Genomic DNA, 15748 nt, shown 5'->3' with positions numbered 1-15748 from the left:
AGTGAAAATCCTTATGGCATTTCTCCAGGATGGGATCGGTCCAATTTCGTAGCATTTTTCGTAGCATAACCAATCAGAAGCGACCTTCAGGTCACGAGTGCAGATGTAATGGCGGCCGCGTGATATGTAAACAATGTATCACTTCACATTTTTAAAAGCCGATAACTATTCAACGAGAGTAATAACGTTTCATATAAAAAGGTTTCAGGTACAAAATGCAATCTCACGAAATATAAATAATATCAACTAGAACTGGATGTTTTCAAAATAGTATCTGACAAAATATTAACAAGATACACATACCTGATTAAGTTCCTATGAAATGTTCCTCTACTATAAATTTTAAAAATTGTTTCTTTGTTATGTGTAGTATTTTTATATGACACAATCTTTGACATTTATACTTATTTATATGTATTTTATTACTGTGTGATTGAATATGTGTTTACATGATTTTCTGAGTTCATTGGAGTTTCCTTTTAAGTCCACTTGATATGATCCATATTTTTATGTGACGTCACAACTTTAAAATATGTCACTAATATATTTATTTTTAGCAAAAAAAGCGTAATTTCCGTGTTATTATATGTAATGTTGCACCTTGTTTGTAATGTATATTCTTGTTTAATGTTTATTGGTATTATGCTCTGTTATGAGTAGTTTAATGTATCTTCATGTTTGCGAGAGTGCACTATGTGAATTTGAATTTCTATATCTATAGATGTCAGATGATAGTATCCTTTTGTACATAGTGAGTGATTTATCTGTACTTGAATCTGTTTCTCCTGAAAATAGTATAAAAGCGAGGATATCGTGTAAGGAATATCACACTTTCGCCGCGGATCGTCGAAGCTTCAAACTTAAAAGAACTCCTCAGTATTGTGCACACATCCTGGTATGGTAGTTCGGGGCGCAAGCTAAGCCTATGTGATCATAGGTACGAGAGGGGGCTGGAAAGTTCGTGAAATCACCCAGAAGGAATACAGCTGGAACAACCATTTTAATACATTTTTCAAGGTATTCCCCCCGAAGCTCAATACACGTTTCACAACAATGTTTCAACATTTGTAACCCTTTCAAATAGAAGGTTTTGTCCTGCCATGCAAAACAGCCCTCCACCTCCTCAAGCAGTGCCTCTTCGGACGGAAAATGTGTGCCCTTGAGATGTTTTTTGAGGTTTGGAAAGAGGTGATAGTCGGATGGGGCGATATCAGGGGAATAGGGTGGGTGGGGTACACTGGTAAAGCCCAGATCCGCCAGCAATTGCATGGTTTGATGAGCCTTGTGCGAGGGCGCATTGTCCTGGAGAAATTGCACACCACGGCTCACTTTTCCCCGACGTTTTTCCTTCAGAGCCGCCTTCAATTCAATCAAATATTGGGAATAAACAGCAGCACTGATGTTTTCACCCTGTTTAAGATATTTTATGAGGATGACACAGTCCTTATCCCAAAAGACCGATGCCAGAACCTTCCCTGCTGACCTTTGACTTCGGAACTTTTTCGGTCGAGGAGACCCACTGTGGCGCATCTCCATGGGTTGCTTTTTAGTCTGTGGATCATAATGGTGAATACATGTTTCATCTTCAGTCACCAGACAGCGCAAAAAATCATAAGGGTGTTGAAATTTGCGCACGATCTCCCGTGACATCTGCACTCGTGTTCTCTTCTGGTCAGCATTCAGACATTTTGGGTTCCATTTCGCACTGAGCTTCCGCATGTCCAGATACTCTGATATTATGACACCCACACACTCACGCAATATCCCCAGATACGCAGCAATGGTTTTGGTGGATATGCGCTTATCCTCCATTAACATGTCGTGCACTTTGACAATGTTTTCCCTAGTCACTGCACTTGCAGGCCTGTCAGAGCGGGGTTCATCTTCAGTCTCACCATGTCCAGTCCTAAAACGCCTCACCCATTTGGCTACTGTTGTATATCCTGGGGCATGTTCCCCCAAAGTCTCATGCAAAGTTTTATGGATATCCATGGGGGATTTGTCTTGCAACACGAAAAACTTGATGACACTGCGAAGCTCATTCTTCTCAAATTTCCTTAGGTCCTCCGCCATCTCTTCTTACTGAACGTGAAACAAAAAAAATAACAGTGACAAAAGGATCATATGCAGGATAAGAGGTTTACAATATATGCTCTTTCTAATGGCTACAACAATTTGTTTCAATTTTTATTTCTTCTGGGTGATTTCATGAACTTTCCAGCCCCCCTCGTATGCCGATGGCCATGCATTGATGCTGTGCACAATACTGCAATCATTCTACGTTAAGACATAAAGCTAGCCTAATGATTAATTTGTGATAAAGGCTAAAAAGCAAATATTGGCTCAGTTATTATTGCATATCTCTTGGTGTGGTAGTTCGGGGCGCAAGCTAGGTCTATGTGATCATAGCCATACCGATAGCCACGCATTGAGTTTATGCGTTTTTGGTTGAGTCAGTTCATCGACAAAGCGAAATCCTCGCCTTCGTCTCAAGTATATTCGCATTATAATTGCCATAAATAAAGAATAAAACCTTTTAGTTTATCTACTGTAGCAATGTGGTTTTATTTCTCTGTGCTGTGAATATTGTCTTTGCTAACACTATCGTTGTACCTGAGAGGAGTCTGTGTACTTCACCGAGTCTCATCGTTCACCGCTGAGTACTATCAAGTTATATTAATAAATAAATAATACAGGATTGAACGTATCACACTTTATGCACAGAAAGGATAAATCGGACTGGACCTGTAGTTTAATGTGGGATCAGAACCACTATGAGCTTCCACTCAGTATCGAACCCGGGCCCCTTGATTACAAGGCGACGCCGTCATCACTACTCCATTGATGAAGTACGTATTTCTAAGTATGGTGAATTGAATCAATAAACCAGTCAGCATGTATTTGGATGACTCGCACATGACTTGCCTCTGAATAATTTTAACATTTTGATTCCAGAAATATAATCTCTTTTTACCAATCACGTCTAGTTTATTCAGAAATAGCAATATTGTAACTGCCTTAATTTCAGAATAAAATGTTTAGTTCGATCATTTCCTCAACAGATGGCTTTGTTTAAATGGTAAAATATAGCTTTTCTACAATACAAATCCTTCAATTTTGAATTATAAATGCACATAAAATAGAAAGCATTTAATTCACCTTCTATCTTTACAAGATACATTGGCATGAAAGTTGTAAACTTTGATTACGTAAGTTCCATTATCGAAATCCATCATAAAAATTTCTTTCACAAAACGTCTAAAACTCAATGTTATAATTTGGTGGGTTGATTGAACTTAATGACTTGGAAAAAATCTTAATCTAGGGGGAAATGGATGTCATTTCCATGAGCAACATTCAGAATAGTTCCAGAATCACCTGTTGATTTGAATTCTTCCGACTTCACATATGTGAAATGTTGCTGCAGACTTAACCTGTCACAAGGCTTACGTTTGTTTGGTTTGGGTAAAAGCAATTCCACCATCCACCTCGTGTCATGATCTGGGTCGGAATGACATCTGTTTTTTCTTTACTGATTCTGTGGGTAACAGTTATCTCAAAATGATCTAATTGATGTGGCTCATGCCACAAGTGAGAGACGCGGGACGTTTTAAAAGTGTTTGGTTTCAGCATGATGGTGCGCCGGCCCACTTCGCATTGGCTGTTCGACGCCTGGAGAACGCAATATTTGAGAATCGCTGATCTAACGACACCGAATAATGCATTTCTAATCTTGGGGTTCAGGGTTCGACAACCGAGGGAGACACAATGTACAGTGGTGCGGATCCCACGTTACCGTAACTCCAGTCCCGATAAACCTATCTGTGCATAAAGTGGAGTTAAGATAACAATTGAAACAAGCACTGGGTGTTATGAGGTGCGGAAGCATCGTAAGCTATCAAACGATGCACTAAAAATGCGGTACATGCAGCCTTCCAGAAAGTGACCCCAAAAATGCTGGATACATTTGGGGCGATTGGGATTCAAAACTGGGGAGCAAGAACAGTTTACTTTCCCTTGGTACATGAGGTTTAGCATAGTGCGGGTGCAAGAGTGGCAAAAAGCGGGGAGGCAACTGTCTCCCGTGCCCCTCCCCTCATATTGCCGCAACTGGCTGGATAACATGAACGGCGCATGCAGCTATGAAGAGACCGTGGAGGGACAGACACATAAGAACATTTTGGATTCCTGGGATTATAAAAATAATATACGTAGGTAGTATAGGAACTTCCTGTAGGGTCATTCATTGTCAAATCATCCAGAATTTTGTGAAAATGTCACCCACCATCCCCGATTTTGATTAAATTCGGTGTCATTATAGAATTTTTAATGCTGATTACAAAAATTACAATTTTTGTTAGATTGGTCAAGGGGTTCAGAAGTTACGCGCTTCTTAAAATCTCCGTGTACGCCAGTTCCACTTTGAATGACACGCATTAGGTTATAAATGATTTGTCTTCCCTCAGGTTTGCCGTAGAAACTTCAAGTTTCTTTTCTTTTGTTCAAAATAGTGTAAGCTTTCATTTAAATAAGGTTTCAGATGATTGCATTAATAAACATGTATTTTTATGTATAGTTTCATGTATTTTTTTAGAAGAATGAATGACGAACTTCAAGAGCAATGCCCCCTTCAATTCCCCCACCCCACCCAATTTTATATGTAGGTAGCTCAAAGTGTGTACTAATGCATGATGGAAAAATTGGTATGGGCGGTTCAGAGACAGGGTGATAAAGAAAATAATTTGCATCAAATTACATTAAAAGTTAATCTTATTAAAAATGCTTACGTATTTAGCACAATGCCATAAGTACTACAATATATTTTAAGGTAATATTCAAATTTCTGTTCACTATGTGTGAAGGTAAGCATAGGCGTAACCTGGCGTGGGCAAAGGGAAGCATTTGTCCTCTCAAAAAATCCATAAATTAATTAACATTTACCACTTGAATATACGTATATTGTGAACCTTCTGGCACTTGAGGAACAAACAAATAAAAAGTAATAATTGTGATTTTTCAAATGTATTTAGCAATTAATCTTCGACACTATTTTTATGGGATGAAAACTTTGTGATTCTTTCAACCAAAAATATATTTCCCAAGTCATGATTATAGTACTAACAATACGTACACTATCGTACTCTATTTGCCAAAGTTTCATGTACTATCAATTGTGCCCTTCACATTTTAGAAGAATATTTTGACCATTTCGAATACACCAAAGTATTTGACTTATCACTAAGTACATATGACCTTCCGTTCGTGTTGTTAATGTCCACTGGACACAGACTATTTTGTGGCCAGTAGTAGGAAGTTGATGGACCAAGTGGATGCAAGAATTTAATCGCTGCATTTCCGTTTTTCCCGTGGACTTTTGAAGCAATCTTACAAACAAGTTTTAGTCACACGCACAAACTACTACATAACTGTTTAGAGTTGGAATTAAGAAAGAAACTTTTTCACAACAGTCAAACCACACAGTTATACAAGATTTATTTCATCAGCTCTTATTATTTTTTGCATTGACTATTAAACAACTAGTGTTTCAAAGTAACTGGTTGCAAGTAACATTTACTTTTTATTTAGGAATTCTAACTGTAACTAGCGACTGGAATTGCTGGCCTGGCAAGGAAGGTATGCTTTGTTGAATGCTAACTTTAGAACATCCATGCTTTACTTCAATTAATTTTTAATTACATGTGTAAACTTCAGTGATTTTGGTGGTCTGCTGCGTTAGTTTGGAATGTGGTTCTCAAGCTAGGAAAAAGTCATTGTCAAAGGAGTGTACCTTGTTGATCTTGGAATGGAGGAGAAAGAAATAGATGCAACTCTAAGTTACTTTCACAGTAATTGTAAAGTAACTCATAATTTCTTTCAAAGTACCAGTAACTGTAACTGAGTAGTTTTTAAACGAGTAACTGTAACTCGGTTACTTGTAAAAAGTAACTTACCGAACCTGTAGCCTAAGTTCAAAATAGTTCATACTTAATTTTCCTGGTTCTGTTGTTTAGTACTTTACAATCTCTGACACGTCGTACTGCGCGTCTTGTCATGTCACCTTACATGATTAATAAGAAATTTATGCCTTGCAGTGGCGAAGCGTCCTATGAGGCCCGGAGGCCGGGCCTACCCTAATATATTTGTCTATAACGGATTATTTTATTACTTATAAATTTCATTGAACGACGCTTAATAAAAGAAAACTGAAATTCTTGGTCTTCCTATAATTACCGCAAGTTTGCAACCCTGCCTGGAGCCGTATCTGAGCATTCAGCGAGGCCCGCCTGAGAGTGCCTCAGCTGGTCCCATAACAACCTATGTGATTCGTGCGGGAAAGCATAATTTCAGGGGTACGTTCGCCTGTAATGTAACCTGAGAGGCCGGCCTCTTTTCTCTCTCTCACCCTTTTTCCCTGACTTCCGAAGAGTGCCGATCGTGTACGGGCGCGTGACGAAGCAGGCAGTGGATGTACAGAGCTTGTTGAAGCAGTGTTTCAATGGAAGATTCAGAGCTGTGCCGGGAGCGGAGCATACCCAGCTGCTAACATGTAGCGAAAATGTGTTGCTAATACCTCTAAGCCTGGCCTCCTAACCTATCAAAGTAGGCATTATTAGAATTCTAACTGCAAATAATGCATGCAAGTTGGTTACCAGGGTTAAGTTTGGTGCTTTCAGCTTTTGTGAGGAACCGCTTTTCGCGAAGTGTTAGCTGCTGGATGTGCCCCACACCAATCTCGATTCAGAGAGGGAAAGTATTTTATTTATTTGAGGAAAGGGATATTGAGACGAAATTTCCTTTCATGATTAGTGACATAACTGAAAACGCGCTACTTTTAAAATGGGGCAAAGTACGTACAATGCAAACGTATAGAGAAAATCCATGTTACTGAAATTTTCTGGTCTGTCTGTTACACAGTCCGTGTTCTCATTTAGCATTTCATCATTTTCTAAATCATATTATATATTTTTTTTAAAAAGTCGCCTGTTGAAGAAGAATTATATGCAAAAAAAAAAGTTAAAAAGAAATAATTGATTGAAAGATTTAGTTTATTTTACTTGGTTTTCTGCAATTTTTGGCTAATTGGGAAGATGAGAATGAGCGATAATATGATGACATTGACGAAGGGACACTCACGAAGAACACCTATGCCCAGGTGGGAATTCGAACCTGAGGCCCTTGTCGTAGCACGCTGTTATAACCAATCTGCCGCGGAGGTCAGCATTAAAAAGAAATAAACGCTAAGTGACGATCAAGTGAACCAACCATTTCTGTAATGCGAGAAACATTTACAATACTGTTATTGAAGTAGCAAATAATTTTTACGAGCAGCTTTAATCTAACAAATGTAAGATGGCTAGGGCCTGACAGAACGGCTTTTTCATTAAGTGACGCGTGGTCAGAATATCGAGTCTCATTGTCACTTTTTTCTGACCTTCGATACAGAAGCGCCTTTATTCTCAGATATCGAATCGAGACAAGATTAAAGTAGAATCTGAACCAATGCCTCCAGGAGGAATCGAACCTTCTACTTCTTGATTATAAGGCGAGAGCGTTAATCACTACATTATCCTTTACAATCACTATCCCGACTTAAGTAGACGAGATTCAGGAAATATGTTATCTTTTATTTTCTAGGGGCTATATTTTAACATACTACTGTTAAAAAAAAATCACATCTTCCCCTCCCCCCAAACCCTGCTCCGTCATGTGCCTACCCTTCCCGAGACAGAACGCTTCGCCACTGATGCCTTGAATACTAATTCTAATTGGTACATCATTGCCGCACTTATTACTTGGTACTGTATAAGTCTACAAGTGTTTTAACTGTTCCAACCAGCCCGTCACAAGAGTTTCTGTACTATATGGCAAAAGCTCCATGGAAAAACTTCAATCAGCGCAAATTTATTCTAACTTCATATTACGTATCCCTGTGAAGAGTAGCCAAAAAAAGAACTTCCATATTGAGATAAAATGTTCTCGAAGATAATTTGCTAATCCTAGTAATGCTAATAATGATGATTATATTTCTTAAAAACTTGAAGACAGTTGAAACTGACAGATACAGTGGAACATCGATTTTATGTTATTCAGGCCACCAAGCTGAAAAAAATTAGAATGCGAGAAAATATAAAACTGAGTAAAATTTCTTAGCAATTTGCTATGTTGGAACCACCATGATTGAATATAAAATGCAGAACAATGTAAAATCAAGGAACTTGAAATCGGGGTCCCACTGTAATTATTATTTGTAAATTTTAATTAATTTATGAATATTCGAGGGGAGAAATGCTTCCCTTTGCCCACGCCAGGTTACGCCTATGCTTACCTTCACACATAGTGAACAGAAATTTTGAATATTACCTTAAAATATATTGTAGTACTTCAGGCGTTGTGCTAAATACGTAAGCATTTTTAATAAGATTAACTTTTAATGTAATTTGATGCAAATTATTTTCTTTATCACCCTGTCTCTGAACCGCCCATACCAATTTTTCCATCATGCATTAGTACACACTTTGAGCTACCTACATATAAAATTGGGTGGGGTGGGGGAATTGAAGGGGGCATTGCTCTTGAAGTTCGTCATTCATTCTTCTAAAAAAATACATGAAACTATACATAAAATACATGTTTATTAATGCAATCATCTGAAACCTTATTTAAATGAAAGCTTACACTATTTTGAACAAAAGAAAAGAAACTTGAAGTTTCTACGGCAAATCTGAGGGAAGATACTATCATTTATAACCTAATGCGTGTCATTCAAAGTGGAACTGGCGTACACGGAGATTTTAAGAAGCGCGTAACTTCTGAACCCCTTGACCAATCTAACAAAAATTGTCATTTTTGTAATCAGCATTAAAAATTCTATAATGACGCCGAATTTAATCAAAATCGGGGATGGTGGGTGACATGGCCTGGATAAATTGACGTGGAATGACCCTCTAGTGTATCATTATCATACAACCCAATGTTGTTTGATAACACTGGTCTGCCTGAAAATCGGCCCTGACACTATTCCTGCTGATTCTTATGTAAAATGACCTCCTGAATCCGAATATGACCCCCGTTTTCCCTCATCACCCACCGTTTTCGGGGGGAGCCCCCCACCTATTTTTATCACTTTTCGATAATTTGGAGGGATAAAAAGGATTATTTCAGCCTTTACATTTCTTCTGAGGGGTTAGAGAGGTGAAAAGTCTAAAACATGAACATTTGTAACAAGGAAGTAGATTTGGGGGGATTTACCCCCTTAAATTGTAAAAAAAATCAATACAAATGATAGATTTTTTCATTTTTTTCGCAATTTTTTCACTTATTTTATACATATTCTAGCTTCCAGCCCCACTCATCCTCCCCCAAACACCCCCAAATAATAAAAATATATAGCAACAATAATAAAAATATATAGCAACAGTTCGGAAGATTCACTGTACCATGCTGGCGCTCTCAATACCTCGTGGGAACAGGTTTGCATAGGAATTTTCATGCTTTGATAAGTTTAAACTTGCATTGCTCTTGTCACTATAGTCCTGCACTGTAATCCTTATCTTCCCTCAGTATAGGTAAACGCTCAAGAGTAGGATCCCGAATGAAGGGAGACGGAGGGACGGGGAAGGTCGGCTCAAAGGTACCTGTAAATCAATGCCATTTGCTGTGCCCATGGTTTGGCGGGAACCTCGCTGTCATCTCACAGATTGTTACTTTTGTATGACTTCCATCGTCGGGTTATCTAGCAAAAGTAAGCATACAATTCAGTATCCTAATATCCCTTCAGCTCTGAGACCAGTTCCTCACAACGAATCTTTGCCAATCCCAGTGCCCCCAAAAACCTATACTCTAGAGACAGAAATGGATTTGAAAGACTTTGAACCACAGCCTGGACCATCAAATGATACGTCCACCGATGATGAAGAGTGTTCTGCTTATTCAGCTCATCGACAACCTCACCTCGTTACTAAGTCGGAATTGAATGATCTCGTCAGGGATTTGGAGTTAGCTAAGAGTAAATCTCAACTTCTTGGATCTCGACTTCAGCAGTGGAATCTCTCAGAAAAGGGCATAAAAATCTCTTCTTATTGGACCAGGCAGTCAACCCTGAAATTACTTTTTTCGGAAGATGAAGGCTTAGTGTTCTGCCCTAATTCAAATGCATTGATGATAGAACTGAAGATGGCATGAGACCCAGACAAATGGAGACTGTTTATAGACTCATCAAAGACAAGCTTGAAAGTTGTCCCGTTGGCCAATGGGAATGAGTTACCGTCAGTCCCGGTTGCATACTCTGTGGATATGAAGGAGACGTACGAAAACATCAGCCGAATCCTTGAAAGAATCAGTTATCATGATTATAATTGGAAACTTTGCGCTGACTTAAAAGTTGTTGCTCTACTCACGGGCCTGCAATCAGGCTTCACAAAATACTTCTGCTTCCTATGCGAATGGGATAGCCGAGCCCGAGACAAACATTACATCGTACGGAACTGGCCTCTGCCAGAAAGTTTTACTCACGGTCAGAAAAATGTCACTCATGATCCTCTGGTCCCGATGGAAAATATTTACTTGCCGCCTTTGCACATCAAACTCGGATTGATCAAACAGTTCGTAAAAGCAATGGACAAGACAGGTGATGCATTTCAATTTTTGAAAACAAAATTTCCTCGTCTCAGTGAGGCTAAGATCAAGGAAGGATTTTTCGTGGGCCCCCAGATAAGACAACTTTTCCAAGATTCGATGTTTATTGAACACCTGAATCAAAAAGAAAAACGAGCTTGGCTTGCATTCCAAAACGTGTGTGACAACTTTTTGGGTAATAACAAAAGTGATGATTATGTCGCTCATGTCGAGGAGTTGCTGTCAGCATACAAGGCCATGGGGTATAACATGTCTCTTAAAGTGCAAAAGTGCATTTCCTTCACTCACACCTGGACTTCTTTCCTGAAAATTTAGGAGCAGTTTCGGATGAACACGGGGAACGGTTTCATCAAGACATCAATAAGTTCGAGAGGAGATTTTCAGGGAAGTGGGACACGAGCATGTTAGCAGAGTACTGCTGGTTTTTGGTACGAGAAACTTCTACCTCAGGGTACAAAATGAAAAGAAGCACCAAATTAAGGTACTTATCTTATTTATTTATTATTCTCTAGATTTATTATTTTACCTTTTATTTATTATTCTTTACAGCTGAAATACTCTTTTCACCCCTCCAAATCAAAATCATGGCCATAAAATATCAAAAATTGATAAAAATTAGGGGGCTCCCCCGAAAACGTCGGGTGATGGGGGGAAAATGGGGGGGGGCGCACGAAGTATTGGGAGCGCCAGCATGGTACAGTGAACTGTTGCTTTATATATTTTTATTATTGTTGCTATATATTTTTATTATTTGGGGGTGTTTGGGGGAGGATGAGTGGGGCTGGAAGCTAGAATATGTATAAAATAAGTGAAAAAATTGCGAAAAAATGGAAAAATTCGATCATTTTTAATGATTTTTTTTTTACAATTTAAGGGGGCAAATCCCCCCAAATCTAACTCCTTGCTACAAATGATCATGTTTTAGTAGTTTTCACCTCTCTGGCCCCTCAGAAGAAATGTAAAGCCTAAAATAATCCTATTCATCCCTCCAAATTATCGAAAAGTGATAAAAATAGGTGGGGGGCTCCCCCCGAAAACGGTGGCTGATGGGGGGAAAACAGGGGTCATATTCGGATTCAGCAGGTCATTTTACATAAGAATCAGCAGGAATGGTGTCAGGGCTCGATTTTTTTTTCGTCACAATCACCATCATGCAGGTTATGAATAAACTATGAACCAATCTGTTTTATTTTCTTCTGCCTCTTCGTTGTTGCTGTGGATATATCGATTGTTGTGCATCATTTTGACGGGATAAAGTGTTATTTTGATTTAAAAAAAAAATCACTCCTCCGAAACCAAGCCTAAAAATTATTAACCTTTTGGACTAGTTTCGGGCTTTTGTTAATCTCCTGCGACCTGAGTAGTCAAGCAATGAGGGACTTCATAAACGTAACAGTTATTTGTAAAATTGTCTCGGACACTATTTTTATTGGAGAAAACTTTTTGACTCTGCCACCCCTCAAAAGAGTTTAGTCCCAAGTTTGATAGTCCCCCTCAAAGTTTAGCCCCAAGTTACGCCCATGTATGTAATATATGTCTAGTGCGCGTATTAATGGGGGGGGGGGATGCCAAGGATTTCCAACACACAAAAATGTTTTCACCGGCAAAATTAAATTATCTTTTTCCCTGCCAGTGATGTTTCTATCCCCCTCAAGGAAAGTGGCATTGAAGGATGTAGTGTATCATTTCTTAACTATGTTACAAACAGAATTCAAAAATAATTCGTGTCCATTAACGGAGGAAGACATTAAAGATTCTCTGCCGATAAGTGTGCAGCCTTCTGGATTAAAGGACACCATTTTGCAAATGACCAACCTCACGGAGGCAAGACAACAGCAGGATGTTTCCACTTACGTTATCATGGCTGACATTTTGCATGTATTAAAGTGCTCACAAGAAACGTGTAGGTATGTTAGACACAAGATAAGTTTCAACATAGCAAAATAATTTGGTCAAGTTTTGGCTGCTACTAGTTCGATACCTCTTCTTTGTGTATGACTTTGGGTTTCTTAATGTAAATGTAGTAAGTGTTTCTAAATTGCATGTAAAATGATATCATAAGATTTAATGATCTAGGCTAGAACGAATATTCTCAGTTATTTAGATGTGCAGGCAATATTATAGTTCAAACTGGTAACATACTCAAATTTGCATCACAAATATACATGTACCACTGATTGAGCATCCCCAAACCGCAAAGCAAAAAAAACAACTTAATTCTCACAGTGTATATGTTTGTGTGCCTTGTGTGGGTGGGTGAGTGGGTGGGGTGTGTGTGTGTGTAGAGTGGCAGTGGACTGACATGAGACATTTGTAAATTCACAAACGCAGTTTCCAGCACAAATCTCTAAGTCATTGAAAAGTTCTTATTGCAGAAAATATATTTGCTTTGTGAGACCTGAGCCTTTCAGTATCTATCAACATCTTTCACGTCACAAGAGCGAACAGCCCGAAATAATTGTTTATTCCTTGCATGAGTTAGAGATCACCCTCAGTCTGTTACACATTTTTTAAATATGATTTTGGATTAATTCTTAACCATTGAATTGAAATCATTAAATTAGTACACATGTGGGTACATTTGCTCCTTATCCTGATCGCACTTTATGACTTCCGAAATTTCTCTATATATTTATAACGTATGAACAGCCGAACTTCGTGGCGGAGTGGTTAGGACAACACGCTTGGACGACAAGGGTCCCGGGTTAGAATCCCGGTCTGGGCATGAGTGTTCCTTCTCAGTTTCATAATATCATGACTTAACTTCATGTTCGAGATTAGCGATAAGTGGCAGAAAGTCGAATTAAAAAAAGTGTCAATCAATCAACAACGTACAGTCACGGACACTTCTGGGTTATAACAATTCCATTAACTTTGAATGGAATCGTTACAACACGTAAGTGTCATGACTGTACAAACATCTATCGCAACTTACTGGAAAACATAGGTGCATATCTCTTTACTAAAATATGCGTAAAATATGAACTTCGTTGGTGATCAGGTTGCAGAAAAATTTAAGAAAAGATCTTTAGAACACAATGGAAAAACAGAACATTAAATAATACGCGTAACCTTGTAAGTTAACAATTCAATTGTAAAGGCAAGTAGTGACGTGGTACAACCAAACGTCCAAGTTAAGAAATAAATCTTAAGATGGTCCAGTGATAGCTCAACAAACTCTCCGCATGACTCCCTACAGGGAGCAATAGATTTCGAATCTACCATGACGTCATCGTACCATTTAAAGAGTAATCCACTGGCATGCATCCTGAGTATAAGGACATTAACACTCGGGATAAAAGGAGATCCTTTTGAGAATGGAACAGCGAGCAGGTGAATACCCAAATCTTCGTTTAATATGTGGTACTTTGGCGAGCAACTGGCACATTCATGGAATTTGCGCGCTGTGTATTCCAACACATCTTTGGAGCCTAGTGCTGCCACCCGTTTTCCTTCTGTCATTATTTCACGCACGATAACATTATAATTATCGTTAAGGGGTTGGAACTGCTTGTGCAGAGACATCAATAACAAGTCAGACTTGTCATAAAGAACTGATCCAAAAAACTTCACTCCTTTAATTGATATCCCAGACTGATCAAGATCATGCAAGGTATTTGTGTCTGAGAAAAACTTAGGAACGGTTACGACGCTCACTATTGCACCCTGGAATAAGGACACGAAAATCAGACTGAAGTAGGACCACACGACGAAGATTATCCTAATGGAATTTCGTCTTGGTTTTGGAGCAGACACCTGGAAAAACACGGCATACATTGTCATCAGTAAGCTGCTGGATAATTCCCTTTCTGTACTGGACGAAGCAGCTGCAAATATTTGAGTCAGCAGCAGAACAAGTAGACAGGCAACACAGAGAGAAATCCACACGTGTATTGTGAAAAATGAAAGTAAAGATAGCCATATGGGCATTTGTGTTCCTTTTGGTACTAGAAAACACGAATGCCCTATTATAATAAACGATGTGTAGTCTATGACTTCCAGTCTGTCCAAAAGAACACCTAGCTGACAAAATGCAAAATCGACTCTCTTAGCCACAAGATCTCCAACAACGTAAGTCCACGTACCGTTCTTGAGCTTATGCCCGTATTGGGAGGGCCCATGCATTATGACATTGTCCGTGGTGTAATTCATGTATTTGCTCAGTGCTTCGAAAACTGTCGCAAAGTAGCCTTCAGACTGCATTTCATTCTTCTGATTCTTCCACACGGATATGTATGGCAGCGCGTCGAAATTCAGTGTTGTAGTTTTCAGTGTATATCCGTATAGGTTGGAAGTTTTCGTGGGGCTGTACGCCAGAGAGATTATTTCCTTAGCCATATGAAAGTTGTGCATGGTTACGTGTTTCGTGTACATTACGTTTAGGAATGGATTATATGACGATACAATAGCGCTTATGGATGCGTTGATCTGTACACCAGAAAACTTAAAACAAACAACACAAACTTTAATGACGTCAGCATTCCACAAGTCATTCCCCAATCCACTTATATCGACGTTCCAATCCTCCCAAGTAGCAATAAGCAATAAGCTTCGAGCTCTTTTATTCCAATAATATGAAGATTTTTTCTTATGTATCCAGTCTAAAAATAACGCCACATCATGTGTTATAAATATAACGTAATCGTAGTCAGATGTCAATTGCTTGTTTTGTAGTCTGTCACTGCTGAATTCAAGGCCTGTATTCACAGTCAAAACTGAAAACGCATGGTAGCTTAAAATTTGTGAAGTAAAAAGGAAATGAACACTTTGGATTCCTGTATGAATCACTGTAATTGTTTTTGACTCGTAAAATTGTCTTAATAAGAAAGACAATAATTCACTTAAGAATTCTTTGGTAATTTTATCTGCTTCAAGTTCCTTCGTAAAATGGTTTCCGAAAGTGCCAACGAAAACAGCACATGCTATTGTCAAGTGTGTTAGTAATAAATATCCGGAGCTCATCGTTGCACACATTGTAATGGATTTATTCTTATTGGTCTCCCTGTGAACCTGCAATGAAACAACAATATGTTGCGCATATTATGTTAAACGTCCATTTTTTCAAGGAGAAAACATTAGATTAAAAATAAAACCAATGCAGAAACTACAAGAA

General features: G+C 38.7%; 1 protein-coding gene across 1 annotated transcript; it reads right to left on the bottom strand.

The window, feature by feature from the left end:
• Positions 1–246: 246 nt before the first annotated feature.
• Positions 247–2073, bottom strand: LOC145989160 (protein GVQW3-like). Its single transcript, XM_083124454.1, has 2 exons — positions 1484–2073; positions 247–274 (listed from the first exon to the last, which is right to left on the bottom strand). Exons 1-2 carry the CDS (start codon positions 2071–2073, stop codon positions 247–249), a joined length of 618 nt encoding a protein of 205 aa, XP_082980580.1.
• Positions 2074–15748: the final 13675 nt, after the last annotated feature.

Source organism: Lepisma saccharinum, chromosome 6 (genome assembly GCF_977018435.1).
Source record: "Lepisma saccharinum chromosome 6, izLepSacc3.1, whole genome shotgun sequence".
Classification (NCBI taxonomy): Eukaryota; Metazoa; Arthropoda; class Insecta; order Zygentoma; family Lepismatidae; genus Lepisma; species Lepisma saccharinum.
This window is presented reverse-complemented; position numbering and strand designations above follow the sequence as displayed.

Bases quoted from the DNA above. Each gene is read 5' to 3' on its own strand.
- LOC145989160 (XM_083124454.1), bottom strand. From the start codon at position 2,073: ATGGCGGAGGACCTAAGGAAATTTGAGAAGAATGAGCTTCGCAGTGTC. The intron at 275-1,483 runs GTCAGCAGGGAA...ATATTTTGTCAG, and splicing joins AAAAAGTTCCGAAGTCAAAG to ATACTATTTTGAAAACATCC.